This window comes from Trichomycterus rosablanca, chromosome 18 (assembly GCF_030014385.1).
Source record: "Trichomycterus rosablanca isolate fTriRos1 chromosome 18, fTriRos1.hap1, whole genome shotgun sequence".
Classification (NCBI taxonomy): domain Eukaryota; kingdom Metazoa; phylum Chordata; class Actinopteri; order Siluriformes; family Trichomycteridae; genus Trichomycterus; species Trichomycterus rosablanca.
The window spans coordinates 21,781,230-21,799,091 of record NC_086005.1 but is presented as its reverse complement, the minus strand read 5'-3'; the positions used below and the strand labels follow the sequence as shown (position 1 = coordinate 21,799,091).

Below are 17,862 nucleotides of genomic sequence, written 5' to 3'. Positions count from 1 at the left end.
ACAGAGCAGGTATTATTTGGGTGGTGAATCATTCTCAGCACTTCAGTGACAATGACATGGTGGTGGTGTGTTAGTGTGTGTAGTGCTGGTATGAGTGGATCAGACACAGCAGCGCTGTCCACTCACTGTCACTGTCTAGTTGGTCCACCTTGTAGATGTAAAGTCAGAGACGATCGCTCATCTATTGCTGCTGTTTGAGTTGGTCATCTTCTAGACCTTCATCAGTAGTCACAGGACGCTGCCTTCTGGGTGCTGTTGGCTGGATATTTTTGGTTGGTGGACTATTCTCAGTCCAGCAGTGACAGTGAGGTGTTTAAAAACTCCATCAGCGCTGCTGTGTCTTATCCACTCATACCAACACAACACACACTAACACACCACCACCATGTCAGTGTCACTGCAGTGCTGAGAATGATCCATCACCCAAATAATACCTGCTCTCTAGTGGTCCTGGGAGAGTCCTGACCATTGAAGAACAGCATGAAAGGGGGCGAACAAAGCATGCAGAGAAACAGAAACAAGGAGGTGGTTTTAATGTTATGGCTGATCGGTGTATATGACATAATTCTTGCCCACTGGATCTCGGTAGTTTTGACACGTAAGTATATAAAAGACAGAAGCAAAGCACAGAGCAATATAAGACTTTTAGCAATGACACAGAGAGGTAGGTACTTATTACTTCTCCATATATAACAAACAATCATAGAACTCAGTCATCTTTTTAGTGGCATATTTTAGAAAACAAACTGTACTATTATTTTTTAATTATGATCACTAAAATAATTATGCTTTTAAAATAAGAAGCATTTCACCTGTAATGTATAAACATACATTAACTTTACTTGTGTGTGTAATTTGATAATTGATTCAGTCCATAGGTAATTTAAAAGGTTAGGTTGTTTGTTTTTATTATGGTTGGGCAATATGAAACTAATTTAAAACAATTTTTCTCTGTTTTCAGTATGTCACAAAAAAACCAGACAGACATAACTACTGTAACCGAATTTTTCATTGTGGGGTTTCCTGGACTTCAGCCTGAATACTACAACCTCATGGGGACAATTTTCCTCATTATCTACTGTATTATATTATTAGAGAATTTTATCTTTGTACTATTATTTGCAAATGAACCAAGCCTTTATAAGCCTATGTATCTTATCATGATCAATCTGGCTGTTTCTGATATTGGATTCTGCACTGTAGCCCTGCCTAAAATAATCTCACGCTACTTGTTCAATAATGGCTTCATCTCATTCAATGTCTGTTTTTTGCAAAGGCAATTGATCCATTATTTTGGTACGCTAAACTCTCTTATCATGATGATCATGGCTTTAGACCGTTATTTGGCTATCTGCTTTCCACTTCGATACTCTGTATTTATGTCTGTTCGGACTATGTGGTTCCTATCAGGGTTTTCCTGGGTATCATCTATGATTTGCCCTAGTATTTCTACATCACTTACTGCAAAGATGCCATTCTGTGGGCCCAATCTGATCATTAACTGCTACTGTGACACATTATCAATGAACAATCTAGCCTGTACTGATACAAGAGCTTCATATCAAGTGCAGTTCTCACTAGCCATGTTTGTTCTTCTCGTACCTTTTTCTTTTATCATTTTCACATACATCAGCATTGTGGTGGCAGTAATCAGGATAAAAAATAATCAAGGCAGAATGAAAGCCTTTTCCACTTGTGGCACACAGTTGTTCATTATCAGCCTTTATTATGCACCTCGCTTATTTGTTTACACAACTCCTTTTATACCTAATTTTAAAATTACAGTGGATGAAAGAATGACATTTACTATGGTCTATTCACTGCTGCCACCACTAGTAAACCCATTTATATATTGCTTTAGGAGCAAAGAAATCCAAGTCCTATTTTTTAAATGGTGCTTAAGAAAAAAGATTACAAATAAGATTATCAACGTAAATGTAAATGAATAGTTCTATGTAACGTACCTGCTGGTGATGTTAGAGTTAGCCATTTATATGACCTTTTAACATCATACTACACGTTGATATATATATATACATATTAGGCCACTGGAATGTCTTTAAATCAAGCTTTTTTAGTGTTTAGATACATTTTGGTATATCTGTGAATTATCTGTCATTATGACACAGCTAATTTGGTGTCCAACAGCTGAAAGCATATAGTTATACATGTTAGCATTGTTTGTGACTAAACAACTGCATTTATAAAAAAATATATATATATACTTTATTTAGAATCTATAAGACATTAAATACTATAATAATGTGTTTTACATAAATGTTGGTTATTTTAGCTTTTATTTGATGGGCCATTGTACACTTAAGAAAGTAAACATGAAAACATGGTGTGTCTTACCACAAGATAAAGACAAGAAAACGCTCAGTATACTGAGACTACACAAAGATTAAAAGAGAGAACCTGCAATGGCTAGCTTGTAAATAAAAAGGCACAGGAGATTAATATAACTCCTTATACACTAACTCCAAACATTATTATTATTATTATTATTAATATTGACTTTCTGTAAGGTTTTATTAAAACATAGCTAGTACTGTGATAGTATTGTGGTAAATGTTTTGTTTGTGAGACCACTTAGTTAAGCAAGCTAGCAATAAAATGTCACTTGTCTGGTGGAGTGGGAAGGGCATTATTATTAAGACTGACTTTATGTAAGGCTTTATTAATGAGTGACTAATATTGTGATAGTATTGTGGTAGTAAAGACAAATTGTGAGACTCAGTTAAGCATGCTAGCAATAAAAAGAAAGGCATTATTATTATTATTATTATCATCATCATCATCATCAATATTGACTTTATTTAGGGTTTTATTAATGAGTAGCTAGTATTGTCATAGTATTGTGGTAGTAAATACAAATGTTTTGTTTGTGAGACAACTTAATTAAGCATGCTATTATATTATTATTATTATCAAGACTGACTTTAGTGTAAGGCTTTATTAATGAGTGGCTAATATTGTGATAGTATTTTTGTTTGTGAGACCACTTAATTAAGCATGCTAGCAATAAAATCTCACTTGTATGGTGGAGTGGAAAATCTGAAGCATTTTTGCCTTTGCCATTTTTGTCAAACATTTAGTGTGTAGATCAGTTTTGGCCTTTGTATATGTGGTGTCAAACAGCTTCAGTGTCCTAATGATCTGGGACCAGTTTTTGCCTACAGTTAATGTGTCTGTCTGCATATGTTTCATGAATGAATGAATGAATATATTGAAATAAGATTCTTTATTTAATTTATATACACTGCCTGGCCAAGAAATGCAAAATGCAACAGGAATACAAAGAACTAGGACTAAACAGTTTGAAGTTTGCCAGGAAGCATAAAGTGGTTTATAAAGGCATCATTGTTACACCTATTACAGAGTCCTGACCTTAACCCCATTGAAAGGGATTTGCTGATAAAAAAAGTTGTTTGATTCAAGATTTCAGCCAAAAATTCATGCAATTTTAAGTGGAAATCAATGTTGTGATGTTGCATGTCAAAACTAACCACAGCTTAAGACAGTCCAACAAAATATTCTAGTGTGCAACGTTTTTTGGCCAGACAGTTTGTAATTTGCGTTTAGATGTGATGTAGTAGCGACACCCAGTGTTAAAACTAGGAATCTCATTTTTAAAACTTATTTTAAAACTTATTCTCTTTTTTGACTCTTACATTATGACATTAAAACCACCTCCTTGTTTCTACACTCACTGTCCATTTTATCAGCTCCACTTACCATATAGAAGCACTTTGTAGTTCTACAATTACTGACTGTAGTCCATCTACTTTTCTACATACTTTTTTTAGCCTGCTTTTACCCTGTTATTCAATGGTCAGGACCCCCACAGAGCAGGTATTATTTAGGTGGTGGATCATTCTCAGCATTGCAGTGACACTGACATGGTGGTGGTGTGTTAGTGTGTGTTGTGCTGGTATGAGTGGATAAGACAGCAGCACTGCTGGAGTTTTTAAATACCATGTCCACTCACTGTCCACTCTGTTAGACACTTCTACCTAGTTGGTCCACCTTGTAGATGTAAAGTCAGAGACGATCGCTCATCTATTGCTGCTGTTTGTGTTGGTCATCTTCAAGACCTTCATCAGTGGTCACAGGTTGCTGCCCATGGGGTGCTGTTGGCTGGATATTTTGGTTGGTGGACTATTCTCAGTCCAGCAGTGACATTGAGGTGTTTTAAAACTGTCTTATCCAGTCATGTGTGTTACTGCATTGCTGAGAATCATCCAACACCTAAATAATACCTGCTCTGTGGTGGTCCTGGAAGAGTCCTGACCATTGGGCTAAAAAAGTATGCAGAGAAACAGATGGACTACAGTCAGTAATTGCAGAACTACAAAGTGTTTCTATATGGTAAGTGGAGCTGATAAAATGGACAGTGAGTGTAGAAACAAGGAGGTGGTTTTAATGTTATAACTGATCAGTTTATACACAGTTTTTTAAAAGTACAAAAACACTCATACAAATGAAAACAATTTGCCATACGGTGTGATCCAGTTTTAGATACAAGCTCTGAGGGAAGGGGGAAACCTGTTAGGTCATGTCATTGAATGCCGCTATCTTGGATTCTACTTCAGTTTTTCTAATGGTAAGGTAAGTGTGTCACATAAGACTTGTAGATAGTGTTCTCCATGTTAACTTTATTAGTTTTTATGGTAAAATAGTGTAACATATTTTGTACTGACGTGCTGAGATCGTCCTCATTTCCAGTAAACAAATGAAACGTATAACTGCAGTAGAAATGCAGGGTTGATCATGTGGAGCAAATGTCTAATGCGCTAGCCTACCACCACTGAGACGTAATAGTAGCTTGAAGAAGGAAACCGAAGAATACGGTAGTTCTGAAATACTAAAAACTCAATACATTTAAAATGTACACAAATAAAAGTACCAACAAAATAAAGTACCAACAACTAAAGTACCGATCTGTCTTCAAGACATAAAAGAACCCAAAAAACTGTTATAAACAGATATGACAAACTAGATCTTTTCAGCGGTCGTTTAAATGTTGATTAAAAGCAAATAAGAAACAACTTAACACATTAATTGGCTCATAAACACTAGACTGGGAAATATAATAAATAAGAAACGTGTGCAAACAAAGCACTGTAAGTTTGAATAAGAAGAATATGTGACGCTTTAAGTATTGATCTCTACTGTCACCACCCATACCTAAAAAATAGATTTTAGAGGTTTTGCCAACATCAGTTATCTTGTTCTTTCTGTAGTCGTCATGGTCATTTGTTCAATTAAACAGATCCAAATTCCTTCATCCAGGTCTCATATTTCAGCAAGTCAGCAGAAGAAACAGACTTTGAGATTTTTTTGAGCGCGAGCTCAAAGTCTTCCATGGTTACAGGCATCTGCAACTCATCTTTGGAGAGGGCTCGAATTTCTTCCGGGCTCAGGCCTTGGATTCTGCGACGCATTGCCATCATGCATGCATCCCTGAGTGCACAAACAATTGTTGTTGGATAATTATAATGCTAATTAATTAAATAAATATACGATTGTTTGTCAATTTATCAGGTACAACACCTACAGTATATGTGTACTTTGTGGGTATAAAATTACTAACTGTACTCTCTATGTTTCAATAAACAAAGTTTGCCACCTTCAACCATAATTTATCAATGAGGAGGGACAACCACAGGGCCACAGCTGACCAGATGTCATCTAGGTGATACACGGATCAGCCATAACATTAAAACCACCTCCTGGTTTCTACACTCACTGTCCATTTTATCAGCTCCACTTACCATGAAGAAGCACTTTGTAGTTCTACAATTACTGACTGTGGTCCATCTGTTTCTCTGCATGCTTTGTTAGCCGCCTTTCATGCTGTTCTTCAATGGTCAGGATTCTTCCAGGACCACTACAAAGCCGGTATTATTTAGGTGGTGGATCATTCTCAGCACTGCAGTGACACTGACATGTTGGTGGTGTGTTAGTGTGTGTTGTGCTGGTGAGTGGATAAGACACAGCAGCGCTGATGGAGTTTTTAAACACCTCACTGTTACTGCTGGACTAAGAATTGTCCACTGACCAAACATATCCAGCCAACAGCGCCCTGTAGGCAGCGTCCTGTGACTACTGATGAAGATCTAGAATATGACCAACTTAAACAGCAGCAATAGATGAGCGATCGTCTCTGACTTTACATCTACAAGGTGGACCAACTAGGTAGAAGTGTCTAATAGAGTGGACAGTGAGTGGACATGGTGTTTAAAAACTCCAGCAGCACTGCTGTGTCTGATCCACTCATACCAGCGCAACACACACTAACACACCACCACCATGTCAGTGTCACTGCAGTGCTGAGAATGATCCACCACCCAAATAATACCTACTCTGTGGTGGTCATGTGGGGGTCCTGACCATTGAAAAACAGGTCTAAAACAGCAGGTTAAAAAGGTATGTAGAGAAACAGATGGACTACAGTCAGTAACTGTAGAACTACAAAGTGCTTCTATATGGTAAGTGGAGCTGATAAAATGGACAGTGAGTGTAGAAACAAGGAGGTGGTCATCACAACAGTGACACTAACATCATGACATGGTGTATATAAAATCATATGGCTGCCAGATACATAATGTACACTTACTGAACAGGCCTTTCTTGTTGGTACACTATAGTAACAATTTGATAGTCACCTTCTAGTCAGTCTTACTTCTATGCTAAGCTTGGTCCACCAACCAATGTATCAGGTAATTGGTAATCCTATAGCGGCTTTTTCCATTAATGGCCGAGTAAAGCTTGACAGTTCCATGTCAGATATCTTATTGCCTACCAGTGCATGCATTCAGGATGTTGTCTAATATACAGTACTATACCTGCAGACATTAGTGATGTCAGCACCAGAGTAGCCCTCAATCTTTTCTGCAATTTCGGCCAGGTCAACATCAGCAGCCACGTCCACCTCCTTCAGACTAATCCTGAGTAGCTCTGCTCTCCCTTTAGCTAAAAGGGGATGCTTAAGTTACTACAATATATCCATTGAATAGTATAGTATAGTTTAGATTACAGTTATACACTGAAAAAATAAAGCAACACTTATTTAAACACACGATTCATCACACAGTATAACAACAAGTCAGGTAATCTTTAGGGATATCAATTCGTCAATTAGAAAGCATAACCTATTGTAAATTAATTTCACCTGCTATGGTGTAAATGAAAGTAACATCAGGTGAATTGGAAAGGCAACAGCAAGTAAACCACGGTGGTGACCACAGACAATTACTCTCTCATTATACTCCTGGCTGATTCTCCTCGCTAATGTCTTTGTCGCTACTGGTAGCATGAGCCCATTCAGTAGTAGTCCAGCTCACATGTCTCATGAGCATGGAGAAATAACCAGAATACAGGGAGAGCTGAACAGGGTCATAGAAAGGCATCAACCCATCAGCAGAAGCAGTATCTGCTTTTTTGTTCTAGGAGGAACAGGAGGAGCACAGCCAAAGGCTTACAAAATGACCTCCACATATTAAGGCATGATAGTGTAAAGATCCAACCCCCATTTCCAAAAAAGTTAGGATATTTAGTTTTTTATTTAACTAATTAAGGTAGAAAGAAAGGATTTCCAATGTTTTCACTGACATCTTGAACTCGTGAGCTCGAATCTTATCTCTGCAACCGGCAGGCTGGGCGCCTACAGGGACAATGATTGGCTCGTTGGATTCATCAGAACTAATGCAATTACGACCTATGCTGGCTGATTGATGGTGCCTGCACAGAGACGGGGGATAATGTGGATCAGTGCGTGACTCTCTGTGCGTGAGTCTGAGCCCTATATGAACTCGGCTTTTGGAAGTGAAAAGATGCAGTCGGAGTGGAACTCAGCAGCACTAGAGAGGAAGCGACATGCCATCAAGTAATTGGACATGATTAGAAAAATGCAAAAAAAAAAGTTGGGACAGTGGTTGCTGTCTTCTGATCAGTCAGATCTAGACTGCAGACAGACAAGTCAAGCACACACATTCTTTGTCTATACAGTCACGCTGTGGTAGCGCGTCCAGGAGGACGCCTAGTATTGTCTTGTTGAATAATCGTGGAGAGCTCAAAGGTCACTCACATTTAACAGTGGTTTCCAGTTTTGCCCTACACAAACTGAGATCTCTCCAGATCTCTCCGACTGGTAAGTCTCTCCTGCAGTCTGGCACAAAGTGGTGAGCCACGACCCCAGACTGATCATTTGGTGGATCTTTCTTTTCTACCCAATCATGATTCCCTCATTCAAACCTTTCATGCTTATTTTGGAGTGTGTTGCTGGCATCAAATAGTGAGTGTGTTGCTTTAAATAAAAATCCTACCAATAAGGGCACAGCTCTAAGTAACTGTATTTTCTCTTGAAAATACCATATATAAAGACCATATACCATCTGTGCCATATATTGCTAACCCCTTATCTAGAGAGATCATATCTCCGCACGTGATGCTGATCCCTGTGTGAACCCGTGTTGTGCAGGCAAAACGACAGGAGAGAGACACTGAGAGAAGTGAGAGAAGAATCATGTAATATTACCAGTTGGCAGAGGGATATAGATCCTCTTTTCCAGCCTCCTTCTAAGTGCTTCATCGATGTCCCATGGAAAGTTCGTTGCAGCCAGAACCATCACCATTTTCGAGGGGTCATCATTTTCTAACGTACCCCCTACACCATCCATTTGCACCAGAAGCTCAGACTTTACTCGACGACTTGCTTCATGTTCATCTGATGTTCCACGCCGTCCACAAATAGAGTCGATCTCATCGATAAAGATAGTAGTTGGAGCATAAAATTTAGCCTAAAAAACAGAGAAGCGTTTTTGTAAAAAAGCTTAGTCCACCAACCAAAAATATCCAGCCAACAGCGCCCCATGGGTAGCATCCTGTGACCACTGATGAAGGTCTATCTAGAAGATGACCAACTCAAACAGCAGCAATAGATGAGCGCTCGTCTCTGACTTTACATCTACAAGGTGGACCAACTAGGTAGGAGTGTCTAATAGAGTGGACAGTGAGTGGACACAGTATTTAAAATCTCCAGCAGTGCTGCTGTGTCCGATCCACTCATTCCAGCACAACACACACTAACACACCACCAGCATGTCATTGTCACTGCAGAGCTGAGAATGATCCACCATCTAAATAATACCTGCTCTGTGGTGGTCCTGTGGGGGTCCTGACCACTGAAGAACAAGGTGAAAGCATATGGCTAAAAAGTATGTAGAGAAATAGATGGACTACAGTCAGTAATTGTAGAGCTACAAAGTGCTTCTATATGGTAAGTGGAGCTGATAAAATGGACAGTGAGTGTAGAAACAAGGAGGTGGTTTTAATGTTATGGCTGATCTGTGTATTTTGTCACAGAATTCACTAAAACTAAAAAAAATTATAATGAGCAGTTTAGGGTCTTAAAACTGAAATGCTTCATTACCATTTCAAAGAGCAGCCGAACAAGTTTTTCTGACTCTCCCCGGTATTTAGAGGTGAGCGTGGATGATGATACGTTGAAGAAAGTGGTGCTACACTCAGTAGCTACAGCTTTAGCCAGCATTGTCTTGCCTGTGCCTGGAGGTCCAACCATCAATACACCCTAACACGAAGCAGAGACACACTTAGAACCTGGAAAAGCACACTGGTCAAAAACTAACATACAATTTTCAGAACCCCGAGCAGTAAAACAAGTTTAAAAGTAAAACAGGAGGAAAATCCAGCTAAACATAAATACATGTGGAGCTTTCAGAGTAAATCTGATGGTTATTTCACACAAATGCAGAATTGTCTCATATTCGCACTTTCACTGAACAAAGTGGCAAAGAATCTGTCATTCCACAGACACACACCAAAATACTGTAATAAAAAAGAGTAAAGAAGTGCAAAGACGTTGTAGCCCTAAAGGGGTGGGCAGGGGAGTCAGGTGTCCACATACTTGTGACCGTATGGTGTAGTTTACTATTTAAATACGAAATAAAAAAAAATTTGCATTATTTTTATATGGTATATTTATAATATATTTATTACATTGAATAACAAAAGGTGGTGTGGGTTTGTTAACGCAGCTGTGCTATACATGTATATATGTCAACATATTAACCTTCCATGGGCGCCGAATGCCTTTAAAGAAATCTGGCATCCACATTGGCAGGACTACAGCCTCCCGCAGCAGTTTTTTGGCATCCTCTAGGTCTGCTATATCACCCCTGCATGAATCATGCAAAACAAATGTACATATACAAGATGTTAAATATACACTGATCAGCCATAACATTAAACCACCTCCTTTTTATCAGCTCCACTTACCATATAGAAGCACTTTGTAGTTCTACAATTACTGACTGTAGTCCATCTGTTTCTGTGTCTTATCCACTCATACCAGCACAACACACACTAACACACCACCACCATGTCAGTGTCACTGCAGTGCTGAGAATGATCCACCACCCAAATAATACCTACTCTGTAGTGGTCCTGTGGGGGTCCTGACCATTGAAGAACAGCATGAAAGAGGGCTAACAAAGCATGCAGAGAAACAGATGGACCACAGTCAGTAATTGTAGAACTACAAAGTACTTCTATATGGTAAGTGGAGCTGATAACATGGACAATGTGTGTAGAAACAAGGAGGTGGTTTTAATGTTATGGCTGATCGGTGTATTAATACGTACATAAGAAAAGCACAGAAGCATATAGTTCATAACGGTGGCCTTAGGTCTTAAGCCACCATTAGATTTGTTGTTTAGCAATGCTATAATGACCATATACAATCATTTTTAGTCTCTTTATTAAAATACAACTACACATTACAGAAAATGTAATCTAATTTATTAAAAATCAAAATGTAAAATATCATATGTACACACCCTTTGATATGACACCTAAAAGTGAGCTGAGGTGCATTTTGTTTTCACTGATACTGTTTCTACAATTTAACTGGAGTCCACCTGTGGTAATTTCAATTGATTGGACATGATTGGGGATTGCCAACACCTGCCTATATAAGGATAAGGTCCCACAGTTGACAGTGCATATCAGAGCAAACTCCAAGCCATGGCGTCAAAGCAATTATCTAAAGACCTCAGAAGCAGGATTGTGTCAAGGCATAGATCTGGAGAAAGGTACAGAAAAATTGCTGCAGCTTTACAGGTCCCAAAGAGCACCTGGTCCCCTAGACCTGACCACCCGGCCAAACTGAGCGATCGGGGAAGACGGGCCTCGGCCAGGGAGGTGAGCTCTGACAGAGCTCCAAAGTATCCTTGTCAACCATCCAGATAGATAGCACTCCACAAATCCACGCTCCCCATCACAACAGAAACAAGTGTGCCAAGCTCGTAGCTTCTTTCCCAAGATGCCTTGACGCTGTAATTGCTGCCAAAGGTGCATCAACCAAGTATTAGGCTAAGGGTGTGTACAGATATGTAACCCCTAAATAAACCATTTTTGTCAGTAAAATAAAATTGCATATTTTCTAAACCCTGTTTTCACTTCATAATCATTGGTGATCGTGTGTAGATGTGTGAGGCAAAAAATGAACTCAATCTATTATAGAATGTGTCTGTAACGTAATAAAACGGAGAAGGTGAAAGGGGTGTGCAGACTTTCCGGCTTGACTGTAAGTTCAAGATGTGCTTATTGCCAAGAAAGGTCACACTAAATACTGACTTTTGCCTGTAGAAGCTATTTAGTTTGGAAAATTGTGTTTTTCCTCATTTTGTGTACTTATTTCCTGTATTTTCTTATTTCTAGTGTATTTTTACACACTACTGTACTTCAGGTTTTTCTATCATGTACTCATTCTATCAAAATGACCAAAATGACCATTCTTAATAGAAAGTCTCCTTAGTACTTACCAGTGAATATTGGGATTTCTGGACACAATGTCTCTTTCCAGGGCTTCAACCAAATCACCGTCATGACCCGTACCATCAAATCTCTTCACTTCTCCAGCTTTTGTCCCCTCCTTGGCAGCCTTTTTGCCCTGAAAAATGTAATTAAGCGTTGATTATATAAAATATACTCCTGAGCTTTATGTGTTCTCAAATTTTGTGAATATGCCAAAATACCAGATGAAATACTACAGTAACGTTAGAATTAAGAGCTGCTTCAATTTGTTTTGCAATTACGAATAGTTCTGTTTTAGTTCCGCTAGTAAATGCACTCACTCACTTACTGTCTTGACCGCTTATCCAATTAGGGTCACGGGGGAGTGCTGGAGCCTATCACAGCTTTTCAATGGGAACAAGGCACACAGTAACACCCTGGATGGGGTGCCAGTCCATCGCAGGGCAGACACACTTATACACACACACACATTCACCCATAGGGCAATTCAGTGTCTCCAATTAACCTGGCTGCATGTTTCTGGACTGTGGGAGGAAACCGGAGCTCCCGGAGGAAACCCACGCAGACACGGGGAGAACATGCAGACTCCACACAGAAAGGACCCGGACCGCCCCGCCTGGGGAACGAACCCAGGACCTTCTTGCTGTGAGGCCACAGTGCTACCCATCGAGCCACCGTGCCGCCCGTTAGTAAATGCAGACTAATTGTTAAACATCCATATGGTCATTCTAAACCAATTCAGCTTAGACCAGGCATAATTTGCCATTTCATATTTAGACATTTTACTGTTTAGTTACTCACTTTGTCTTCTTTAGCTTTAGCATTGCGAAGATCACGGGCAGCGGGTCTGTCTAATTTGGAACTTGGTTGGCCCTTTCCTGCAGGCCCACGGTGCTGCATGGCTGGAGAATCTCTGCTCTGAAGCTTCACACCAGGGGCTGGTTTCTTTACATGAACAGGTGCTCTGAAAATTAATAAGGCAAAAAGGTTTACTACACATGTACAGATTGACCACTATTTTACTTATGTTGTCTTGGTTTCTTCACCACAAAATGACAAGCCATGTTCAGGGTTAATGATTTGTATAATGATGACCAAGTGTACATGTGTTCTGCAGGGGTAGGCGGTGGCCACACATCACGGTCCTTCTGGCATTCCTCTGGTTGAGGATTAGAAAAGTCAGCTGGCTTTTCTACCTTAAAACTTTCCAAAGTGTCCACAATGCTTCTGATCTGCTCATACTCATCCACTAGCTCCTGTCTGACCTGAAATTGGCACATAAAATGTCAATCAGAATTTAATAATTATCCTAAGATTAGATTAAGATTCCTTGGTCCAGTAATGTCTAAGCAAAGCAATGTCAGTCATAAACTACACTTGTTTACATACATATATTTATACAATTATTCATTTTTAGTTTCTGATTACATCATTAAATGAATATTCATCTGTGATCAGGGTCTTGATGAGTATATTGTCACATGTAAACACTGGGTGCTAAAGCAGGGCAGCAATTCATTAATGTATTTAATTCAAAGAGCTCATTTACCTAATGCCTGTTTTTAGTAGATGGACATGGGCAAAACATACAAAACTTCCCACAAACAGTAACGAGAGTCAGGGATCAAGCCATTATATATTATATCAGCTGTGCCACTATTCAGCCAATGACTTTGTAATTCTACCATTACTGACTGTAGTCCATCTGTTTCTCTACATACTGTTTTAGCCGGCTTTCACCCTGTTCTTCAATGGTCAGGACCCCCACAGGACCACCACAGAGCAGGAATTATTTAGGTGGTGGATGATTCTCAGCACTGGAGTGACAATGACATGGTGGTGGTGTGTTAGTGTGTGTTGTGCTGGTATGAGTGGATCAGACACAGCAGCCATGTCAGTGTCACTGCAGTGCTGAGAATGATCCCCCACCCAATTATAACTTCTCTGTAGTGGTCCTGGGAGAGTCCTGACTATTGAAGAACAGCATGAAAGCAGGCTAAAAAGTATGTAGAGAAACAGATGGACAACAGTCAGTAATTGTAGAACTACAAAGTGCTTCTATATGGTAAGTGGAGCTGTGAGTATAGAAACAAGGAGGTGGTTTTAATGTTATGGCTGATCGGTGTATAATGTAACGTTTAAAGTTCCCATAAGGAAAAATATGTGCTTGCACCAATCAATCAAGGCTTAAGAGCAGAGTGCTGGTAGTATGCATATCAGTACATACATTTTGTGGTCAATAACTACAAGATTCAACAGATGACATTAAGGAGAAATACTTATTGTGGGATCATTATTAATAATTAGTCTTTATTAAGTCTTACCTGTTGCCACTTGACCTTCAGTGCAGGATCTCGCAGAGACTGACAGTGTTTTTGAATCTGTTGCATAACACCCTGGTAGTATACAATTGAGGAGTCATAATTCCCAAGCAATGCATATTCTCTTCCCTTTTTAGCATTGTCACATATCTCTGTCAAATTCATTATGCAAAGATTTTGCTTCTAAAGGAGACAATTCAGGAATCTAGTTGCTTAATTGAAGATACTTTTGATGATGCGACTGACTGTCATCTTTGTCAAAGGTCCTGGCAAATGAAAAAAACAGACAGACGTTAACTGTGAAAACGTGCAAGTAAGTAAGTGAAGGTTTCGTGTTTAGAGTAAACCTATATCTGCTTTTCACTAGAACGAAGGAAGGGGTAGTCTGCATTGGAATGTACACCGATCAGACATAACATTATGACCACCTTCCTAATATTGTGTTGGTCCCCCTTTTGCTGCCAAAACAACTCTGACCCATCGAGGCATGGACTGAAGGTGTGCTGTGGTATCTGGCACCAAGATGTTATCAGCAGATCCTTTAACTCCTGTAAGTTGTGATGTGAGGCCTCCATGGATCGGACTTGTTTGTCCAGCACATCCCACAGATGCTCGATTGGATTGAGATCTGGGGAATTTGGAGGCCAAGTCAACACCTCAAATTCGTTGTTGTGCTCCTCAAACCATTCCTGAACCATTTTTGCTTTGTGGCAGGGTGCATTATCCTGCTGAAAGAGGCCACAGCCATCAGGGAATACCGTTTCCATGAAAGGGTGTACATGGTCTGCAACAATGCTTAGGTAGGTGGTACGTGTCAAAGTAACATCCACATGGATGGCAGGACCCAAGGTTTCCCAGCAGATCATTGCCCAAAGCATCACACGCTTGCTTTCTTCCCATAGTGCATCCTGGTGCCATGTGTTCCCCAGGTAAGTGACACACACGCACCCGGCCATCCACGTGATGTAAAAGAAAATGTGATTCATCAGACCAGGCCACATTCTTCCATTGCTTTGTGGTCCAGTTCCGATGCTCACATGCCTATTGTTGGCGCTTTTGGCGGTGGACAGGGGTCAACATGGGCACCCTGACTGGTCTGCGGCTATGCAGCCTTATACACAACAAACTGTGACGCACTGTGTATTCTGACACCTTTCTATCAGAACCAGCATTAACTTCTTCAGCAATTTGAGCTACAGGAGCTCGTCTGTTGGATCGGACCACACGACCAGCCTTCGCTCCCCATGTGCATCAATGAGCCTTGGTCGCCCATGACCCTGTCGCCGGTTTACCACAGTTCCTTCCTTGGACCACTTTTGATAGATACTGACCACTGCAGACCGGGAACACCCCACAAGAGCTGCAGTTTTGGAGATGCTCTGACCCAGTCGTCTAGCCATCACAATTTGGTCCTTGTCAAACTCGCTCAAATCCTTACGCTTGTCCATTTTTCCTGCTTCTAACATCAACTTTGAGGATAAAATGTTCACTTGCTGCCTAATATATCCCCCCCACTAACAGGTGCCGTGATGAAGAGATAATCAGTGTTATTCACTTCCCGTCAGTGGTCATAATGTTATGCCTAGTCGGTGGCCATGGGGCACCTTACGTTACGCTAAATTTGTACATTTATTAATAATCTTGTTTTCAAAGTATACGTAAACTTTGGAACATTTGTAATTATGTGGGATAGGAAAGTAAATTATTTTTTAAATCGTTTATTTATATCGTTTCTCTTCTCAGGGGAATTGTAGTTTAATACACTTGGTTGTTTTAACAACTAAGTAGGAAACCTTGGTTGCTGAAACAACAATTCCCATCATGCACTTGTAAAAAAAACGCCACAGACAAAGTCACCTAAAGCTGCATTAGATTTTCGTGGTAATAAAAATAAAGTATTAATGTTTTTTCAAGATTATTTAATAGACGTGTGGAATTAACATTTATTTTAGTGCTATAAACTTTAAATACAACTTAATCACGCTCTTACCTATTAAACAAGCAGAGAGCTTCGGATGCGTATTCTAGCCACAGACCGTCGCGAGCTGGTGTTACCATGGCCGCGGTAGAACGCCCAATGAGAAATCACGGAGGCAGATGAAGGGGCGGGGCTTCTGAGTATCTGGCACGGCGTAGTGTGGCTTCTTTGTTTATGGATAACAATAGACAGATAAATGTGACCCATAAGAGCTATCTAATTGTAATTTGTACTTATTATTAAACAGTTATTATGCAAAAACTCATTTAAAATATTCATCAAATTGCTCCAAAACAAGTTGTCATTTATCAAGTGTAACCCACATTACACACTACAACTCTAATACTGACACTTTTACCATTTATTACAAAATAAAAAAACAGATTTTAATTCATAACTTCAATAGCATTTAAAGTATACAGCATATTAATAACTTTAATAGCTTTAAAAATATTCATCAAATTGCTCCAAAACAAGTTGTACTTTATCAAGTGTAACCCACATTACATACTACAACTCTTATACTGACACCTTTACCCTTTATTACATAATTAAAAACAGATTTTTATTCATAACTTCAATAGCATTTAAAGTATTCAGCATATTAGTAATTACAAAATAACGTTGAGGGTTGTTAGCTGGGGTGTATGTGTGTCTGCCCTGCGATGGACTGGCATCCCGTCCAGGGTGTTACTGTGTGCCTTGCGCCCATTGAAAAGCTGGGACAGGCTCCCCCTAATTGGATAAGCAGATAAGAATGAATAAATTAATAATTGACTTAGTGCATGTCTTTGGACTTGTTGGAAGGGAACCGGAGCACCAGGAAAAAACCCACGCAGACACAGGGAGAACATGCAAACTCCACACAAAAAGGACCCAGGGAATCAAACCCAAGCCCTTTTTGCTGTGGGGTGACAGCACTATCCACTGCACCTCTAATACAAATGTAGCTCTGGTTTCCTCCCACAGTCCAAAGAAATGCAGTCAGGTTAATTGGAGATACAAACTTGCAGTGTGTGTGTGTGTGTGTGTTTGCCCTGTGATGGACTGGCAACCTGTCCAGGGTGTTTCCTACTTTTTGCCCAATGAATTGTACCCACCGCGATCCTGACCAGGATGAAGCAGTGGTAAAACAGACAATGAATGATACGTGGATTCCATTAGACTAGACACACCCTTGATTGCTTGATTACTGCCACCCTAGATAGGTGTACCTAATAAAGTGCTTAGCACCAGGACTGCAGCTTTGCAAATGTATGGGTGTCTTTCAGTCAACTTTATTCAGTAATCACAATGCTTTTTTAACATTCTTAAAATAGTTTCCACATCTGCTGTGTAGTTCAGTTATGAAAGAGTCACTCGAAATAGTAAAACTACATTACAGTAATGTGAACAGTACTTAATGAGAGAGATATGAGAGAGATATCCTTTATTTGTCATATATACATATACAGGTGTACAGTACAATAAAATTCTTTCTTCGCATATCCCAGCTTGTTTGGAAGCTGGGGTCAGAGCGCAGGGTCAGCCATCGTACGGTGCCCCTGGCGCAGACAGGGTTAAGGGTCTTGCTCAACCCAACAGTGGCTACATAGCAGAACCGCCAATCTTCCGGTTGATAGCCCAATGCTCTACCCACTAGGCTACCACTGTCCCACTTAATATGAAACACTGAAACAGGAAAAATAGAAATATACAATGTATAAACATTTTAAAACTTGC

At 39.8% G+C, this 17,862-nt stretch overlaps 2 protein-coding genes across 3 annotated transcripts; one reads left to right on the top strand and one right to left on the bottom strand.

Annotated features, from left to right (window-relative positions):
• The first annotated feature begins 962 nt into the window (after nt 1–962).
• On the top strand, nt 963–1,949 carry or30bu1 (odorant receptor, family 30, subfamily BU, member 1). The gene has a single exon (XM_063014767.1). It carries the CDS (start codon nt 963–965, stop codon nt 1,947–1,949), a length of 987 nt encoding a protein of 328 aa, XP_062870837.1.
• A 2,689-nt stretch (nt 1,950–4,638) lies between these two features.
• Nucleotides 4,639–16,192, bottom strand: katnal1 (katanin p60 subunit A-like 1). Of its 2 annotated transcripts, XM_063014036.1 has the most exons (11): nt 16,153–16,169; nt 14,390–14,428; nt 14,166–14,237; nt 12,946–13,106; nt 12,643–12,805; nt 11,850–11,977; nt 10,097–10,202; nt 9,437–9,595; nt 8,543–8,804; nt 6,852–6,978; nt 4,639–5,466 (listed from the first exon to the last, which is right to left on the bottom strand). In XM_063014036.1, exons 3-11 carry the CDS (start codon nt 14,229–14,231, stop codon nt 5,268–5,270), a joined length of 1,371 nt encoding a protein of 456 aa, XP_062870106.1. In that variant the 5' UTR covers nt 14,232–14,237; nt 14,390–14,428; nt 16,153–16,169; the 3' UTR covers nt 4,639–5,267. The 2 variants fall into 2 exon arrangements, with proteins under 2 accessions (XP_062870106.1, XP_062870105.1); XM_063014035.1 differs by having other exon boundaries at nt 14,166–14,428; nt 16,153–16,192.
• Nucleotides 16,193–17,862: the final 1,670 nt, after the last annotated feature.

Bases quoted from the DNA above. Each gene is read 5' to 3' on its own strand.
- katnal1 (XM_063014035.1), bottom strand. From the start codon at position 14,327: ATGAATTTGACAGAGATATGTGACAATGCTAAAAAGGGAAGAGAATAT. The intron at 12,806-12,945 runs GTACACTTGGTC...ATTAATTTTCAG, and splicing joins CCTACCCCTGCAGAACACAT to AGCACCTGTTCATGTAAAGA. The intron at 6,979-8,542 runs GTAATATTACAT...ATCCCCTTTTAG, and splicing joins CTATATCCCTCTGCCAACTG to CTAAAGGGAGAGCAGAGCTA.
- or30bu1 (XM_063014767.1), top strand. From the start codon at position 963: ATGTCACAAAAAAACCAGACAGACATAACTACTGTAACCGAATTTTTC.